At 44.9% G+C, this 6,498-nt stretch overlaps 1 protein-coding gene across 1 annotated transcript in view; it reads left to right on the top strand.

Moving 5' to 3' along the window:
* Window positions 1-654: 654 nt before the first annotated feature.
* TARS3 (threonyl-tRNA synthetase 3) overlaps window positions 655-6,498 on the top strand; it is a 62,905-nt gene continuing 57,061 nt past the window's right edge. Inside the window, exons 1-3 of the mRNA XM_058736788.1 lie at window positions 655-1,148; window positions 2,147-2,215; window positions 2,852-3,048. Coding sequence (XP_058592771.1) covers window positions 831-1,148; window positions 2,147-2,215; window positions 2,852-3,048 — 584 coding nt within the window. The 5' untranslated portion in view covers window positions 655-830. The remainder of the gene's footprint in view (window positions 1,149-2,146; window positions 2,216-2,851; window positions 3,049-6,498) is intronic.

Raw genomic sequence — 6,498 nt, 5'->3', positions numbered from 1 at the left:
GTCACGGGGTATACAGAGTGTCTGTGGCATTTGCCCTGGTCTCCAGCGAGAAGCTAACAATTGCTAGCCGCCTTTTCTTAGAGATCTTCTGTGCCCAGCAGCCTCTGCACTTGGTCAGCTTTGGCTTGAAAGCCAATGGCCACTATTCAGAACCTAGATGCAAGTTGGAAGAATAGTGACCGGCAGAATTCCAGAGTAAAGACAGAGCCATGCTGAGAAGTGAGATATTAGCCTTCCCAAGATTTTGGATAACTTGCGTTTCAACCAATGCATGGTGATATGCGGCTAGCTATGAAAGCACTGTGACCCTATTCAGTCCCCACGCCGCTCTCCAGGCCCTAAACCACCGCGTGTGTCCCCACCCCAGCAGTGTGCCCGGCCTCAACTCCACCCCTGCAGTCGCCCCGCCTACCCACAGCTCCTACAGTCCCAGCCCTGAAGAGAGCCCCGCCCCGCCCCTTCTGCCGCCACTCCCCCCCTCGTCGGCCCTCCCTACCTGTCGCCCCGCCTCCTCGCACCTCCAGTTGTCCCTGCTTGCAGATAGGCCCGCCCCTCTACGTCGCCCCGCCCCTCACCGTAACCCCGCCCCCCAGATAGTCCTTCCCCTCCCTGTCGCCCCGCCTTGTCGTAGCTCCTATAGTCCCACCCCACGACCCGCAGAGAGTCCCGCCCCGCCTCTCCTTGTAAGCCCTCCTCTCCGCGTCGCCGCGCTCCCTCAGCTTATATATAAAACGGCGGCTGTCTCGCTCTGCCGGTCTGGGGTATTGCTACCCTCTTGGCCGTAGAGGCTGCACACGGAGCGGCGTCGGTGCGGTGCAGAGCCGGCTGCCATGGCGGCCGAGGCCCTGGCGGCCGAGGCCGTGGCTTCGCGCCTGGAGCGGCAGGAGGAGGACATCCGCTGGCTGTGGGCGGAGGTCCAGCGCCTGAGGGACGAGCAGCTGAACGCTCCCGACCGCTGCCCGGTCGAGGGGCCGTGCCTGACGCGGGAGGTGGCGCAGCTCCGGGCCGAGAACCGCGACCTGCGCCACCGCCTGTCCCGCCTGCGGCTGTGCCTCGCCGAGGAGCTGAGCCAGCAGGCAAAGCTGGAGAGCGCGGCGCGGGCGGCGGCGGCGCAGGAGGAGGCCGGGCGCGCGGCTGCTGGCGCGCAGGTAACTGGGCGACAGGGCTCGCTGCGGGGAAGGCGGGCGGGTGCCGCCTAGAGCCCCGGGAGGGCGGTGCCGCGGGCTGCGACGGTGTGCGGGTAGCGACGGTGTGCGGGTAGCGGTGGTCCCGCAGGAAGGACGGGTGCGATCCCTGCGCGCTGCAGGGCCCGCCCCTCGCGGAGCGCTGCTCTGTACACCTGCTAAGGCCTGGGAACCAGTGAGTAGCCTGGATACCCTTTGGAGCCCCGGATTTCCAGCAGTCGCCAGACTGACTTAATGGTGTGATTTCGCAGTTCTTCCAGTAAATTGTCACACATTTTCTTCAGTAGCAGAAATAGCATTTTCCTTTGTTTGAAAAAAAAAATGCTGGAGCGTTTAAAACTCTCTGTTCTTTCCTTGAGCAGGAAGACCAACAGTTACATATATAAACTCTTCCATTCCCTCTAATGAATGGCTGGTTCTGAGCTATTGACGACAGGTGGTTTTGTTGTTCTCTTGGTACGGTCTGTATATTTAACGTTATTATTTAACAATATTTTAATATTTTGTTTCGGTGAAGGACAAATTATCTTCGTGCCACCTAAGTTGAAGTGTTGTGTTGAAAGCTTTCTCAGACTGTTCTCAGGGGTGTTCTTGAGTTATTCACCAAGGGTAACTGTGGTGCACTGGCAACATCTTCCTAAAATAGTGCATTTAAAGTCTGGCAGCAGCTACACAACCATTTTACAGCGACATTATCTGTTGAAAGTTTAGGGGTGAAACTTTCAAGAGCCAAACATATTAAGTGTACTTAGCAAGAGTGTGTGAAAATGCACAGACAGGAAGGATGGAACCCCAGAAAATGATTTGCCCGCTGAGAGTTGTAGGTGGTGGTCAGGGAAGCCCAGCCTGCAACATGGTACACTTGCTGACTGCTGGCATGTGCCTCTCTTCTGCACATTCCAAATGCGTCGCTCTTTCCTGTCATTGCTGTGAGTTATTTATAATTCACCTTTATTTCTCAGCCTCCTTCTAGTCAAAGCCAAGAAAAGAGCACTAAAATGAAGGAGGAGGAAGGTGGGCCTGAGAGTGAGGTAAGCTGTTGCTATGGAAATAATGTAAAATACGACTTGTAATTTAAATATGCTTATACAGTTAATTGCCCAAGATCTTTAATTAAAACATAATTGCTAATTTGGGCCACAGTAGTATATTTAAAACCTTGCTAGCTTTAGATGCAAATTGTCTTAACTTCGAGATGAGCTAGACAGCTGTATTCAAGTGCTGTTTTGTCTAAGTTGAGATAGCCCAGCTGTTCTTTTGTGTTAAAGAAATTAGCTACTGTATAAATCATCAAAATAGCATGTTTCCAGCATAAATACTTGGCAGGAGCTAAGGAGGAATACCTGGCCTCAGAAGGTCAGTCTGGTTGAGATCAGACAAACAGGAAGGACAGTAGAGAACAAAGGGGTGTGGTGTATAAATAGGTGCTGAATCAGGGGACTGTGCACACACAGGTGTTAAACATGTAGTGTAGGGAGACATGCTAGTTAGAAAAGGTGGGCTCTGAGCTGGACCCTGAGAGCTAAGAAGGAGGAAAGAAGTGACTGGAAGGAGACTTGGAAATGACCTGTGGTGTGCAGAGTATGGGGTGAGACTTACTGGAGGTTGAACAGTTAGAACAAAGTGGGCTGTGTATGTTCACTTTCTTGTATTCTGATGACTTTCAGGTGAAAAATCAACCAAATTTCATAAAGGAAAGGTTGAAGCTTTTTGAAATATTGAAGAAAGACCATCAGCTCTTATTTGCCATTAATGACAGAAAGGGGAATACAAGCAATGTGATCACAGTGAGAGTGGCTGATGGGAAAACAGTGGAAGGGGAAGTTTGGAAAACAACACCTTATCAAGTAGCTGCTGAAATTAGGTAAACCATAATTTGGAGAAGATATTCTTTATTCAGTATTGTGCCAGCGCTTGGTAACACTGTGTTCTCAGGGGCTGTGAAAAGTGTTTTTTTTCTTAGTTGAATAAATTAATTTTTTTTTTTTTTTTTTTTTGAGAGAGAGAGAGCGTGAGCGAGCAGGGGAGGGGCAGGGGAGACACAGAATCCTAAGGAGGCTCCAGGCTCTGAGCTGTCAACACAGAGCCAGATGCGGGGCCTGAACTCGTGAACCACAAGTTCATGACCTGAGCTGAAGTCGGACGCTTAACCAAATGAGCCACCCAGGCACCCCACTCAGTTGAATAAATTAAATGTCATTAGTTATTTCCCTCTGGCTTCTAAAGAGGGCATTTAAATAAGTAATTGAATATCAGAATAAGACCTCTTCCTCTTTAAAATGTCCACATTTTAAAGTTCTGATAAAAATATACAGTAGAGAAAAACGTTTAATCCTTGACAGGTCCCATTACATTGACGCTGGTCATCAAGATTTTTCCATGAGATTTTACAGATCTTTTGCTGGACTTGACTTCAAGTCAAGTTATTGTCTCACCAGTAAATAACCATGGGTGGTTCTTCAAACTAAGTGGGGCAGATCTTTCCAAGCCTTTTTCCTTACATCTTCTGTGGAAATGATACTTTTCCCATTTACCTAATGAGGTTGTTAAAATTAACTGAAATAGTGCATATGTAAAATACTCTGAAAATTAAAGTGCCTCCAGAAATGTACAAAATGACTTATATACAGATTGAAGATGTATGTGAGGGTGTATGTATAAACCCTGGAATAAGTACTTTGTCCTAGAAATTAGATACATTAGTGAAGTTATGTTATTTTGACCAATGTTAATTCCTAGCATTAAATATAATTCCATGGAAGCTAAAGCTCAAAACTGCCATGTAAATAAACTTGCTATATAAAAAGCAAGTGTTTTCAACAATTGAAGTACTCAGGTTTCCTTTGAAAACTATGGTTAAGATTGTGTGGTTTTTTGGGTTTTTTTTTCCCATCCTATCATATCCTGTACTCTGCAGCCCCCTCCCAACCTGTTCCCATGTTTTTCAGGCTCTCCATGAATAGATGTGCTGGGAAAATGGGCTTTGAGGCAAAATAAGTTTATGTTTCTTCATGGAGAGTCAGTTTTCATGTTAGCATATTGGAGACTGAGAAGTCCTACACTGAAGAAACCAGCTCAAACTTGGGAAACAAAGTTACTTGATTATAGAAGATGTTCTTTGTTGTAACCTTAATAATATGCATTTCTGCAGGGTACCAGTTTACAACCCCTACAATCAAGTTTCATTGTAGAGGGGTTGTAAGAGTGCCCAAAAGTAAAGTTATCCCAAACTAAAAGATTAAGCAAAGCTTGTATCAGGCAAACCTGGTAAGAAGAAAGCAGTGATCATAATATTACTATTAGACCTCAGAATTTCAGGGCCAAAATCATCACATGGGATACTGGGACTTATTTCCAAAGTAGACAAACAGTATAATCTGTAATAACTATTCGTCATGAACCTTTTTGAGTTACATAATGTAACATCAAATCAGAAATAGAAAATTATAGACACTCAGGAATGGTATACTTTTAACCTGCCTTTCTCAGTTCTGAAGAGATCATGTGTCTGAATAGTAACACTGTAAGGTAGACTTAGTGGTTGCTCACCAGTCACTGTGGTCTATAGACAGAGATCTCTCAGACCTGTGGTCATGTTTTTGGTTCCTCAGAACCTTAATAAAAAAATGCAGAAACATACCGTTCATATTCAATGAGTAAAATGAAATCAGTTATGAACTCAGTAAACATTAAATGACAAGGCAAAACAGAATAAAACTTGAAAATTAGAAAGAAAAAAAAAAAACCTCTTCAAAATAACTCCCGTGAAACAAACTAAAAACAAGCACAGAATTTTAGAAAGTACTTCTAATGAGGAAAAAATATATATCAGAAATCTGTGGAGTATATCTAAAGTAGTGATCATTCCACAGAAATCTGTGGAATATATCTAAAGTAGTGATTTATAGTGTTGAAGGTTTTTCTGATAAGAATAGAAAGAAACAGACTATGAGTTCAACTCAGGCAGTTAGAAAAAGAACAGTTTAACAAGGAGGGAACTCTAAAAAAGTGAATTAGAGATTAGTATTAACTGAAAAACTATCTGAATACGTAAGGGTTCAGTGAGGTGTCTGGATATAGAATAAATGAGAAACTAATAGCTTTATTAAATTATACTGCCTGTTGTCTTGGTTAACTGAGAGTTGATTGCATAGATGATTGTTCCTGCTCTGAGCAAGTGTATGCCTTTCTAAGCATAACATGTAAAGTGAAATCATTAAGGAAAAGATGGAAAGATTCAAACTGAACAAAAAATAAAACAAGAAAAATGGCTATGTGTAAAAATGACACATAAAACAGAAAATGACAGATGTGAAAAAAATGTACCATATAGAACAAATGATTGCTCTCGAAGTATTTTTCAAATTAATAGGAAAAAGAAGAAAACTTCAACAGAGGAATAGATTATCTGAGAAATGTAAACGAAATTATTATGTGTTACTGATTTGTCCAAGATGTATGAATAGCCGTTAATACTGATACAGTCTTGGGGAAGTGACTCTGGTGTAGGGCAGATAAATAGGTCCAGTCTCTCAGACTTTTAAAGCCTTTAAAAACGTGCAAACCCTAACCCTTGGACTCAGTAATTCTATTCATAGCCATTTATCCTAAGAAAATACCCAGTATAAAGAAATGGGCAAAAGACAGTTCATAGTAGTTGGTGAAAGAATTCTTTTCAGAATATGGTCCCCAAATCACCAGCACTAGCACCATCTGGGAACTTAGAAGAGCAAATTCTTGGGGCCCTGCTCCACGCCTCTTGAATTAACTAGCAATCTGTATGTTTATGAGCCCCTCCAGGAGTCTCTGATGAAGTCCAAGTTTGTGCACCCCTGAGTTAGGCTAAACTGCTGTGGCAAGAGACTCCCGATGACCATGGCTTAAATGAGGTAGACATCACATTCTCTCACTTGACAGTCCAGAGATGACCAGCCCAGGCTGGTGGAGGATGTCTCTGGGCCATGCAGTCCTTGGTGGACCTGGGTTCCTTCTGTCTTGTCATCTGCCATTCCCTAGGCAGGGTTTGTCCACGGGGAGGGGTGGAAGCTGAGTTCATGGACCCATGGACTCTCCTGCGGTGGGGGGTGGGGTAGGCGGGGAGGAGCAGCTGAAGAACAATGATGCTTTGAGGCCCAGACCCCTCAGTGGCGCACTTTCATTTCCATTTAACATCCTATTGGCTCACATTTAGTCACATGGCCACCCCTGGCTGTAAGAGAGAATGGAAATGTAGCTCCTGCCTGCCAGCCGCATGTCCAGCTATAAAGCCTTCTCGCCATGGAAGAGAGGAAGCATGGTTTAGGGGACCACATCT

Source organism: Neofelis nebulosa, chromosome 7 (assembly GCF_028018385.1).
Source record: "Neofelis nebulosa isolate mNeoNeb1 chromosome 7, mNeoNeb1.pri, whole genome shotgun sequence".
Classification (NCBI taxonomy): Eukaryota; Metazoa; Chordata; class Mammalia; order Carnivora; family Felidae; genus Neofelis; species Neofelis nebulosa.
Note: the sequence above shows the minus strand (reverse complement) of the source record. Positions and strands in the feature narration are given on the sequence as shown.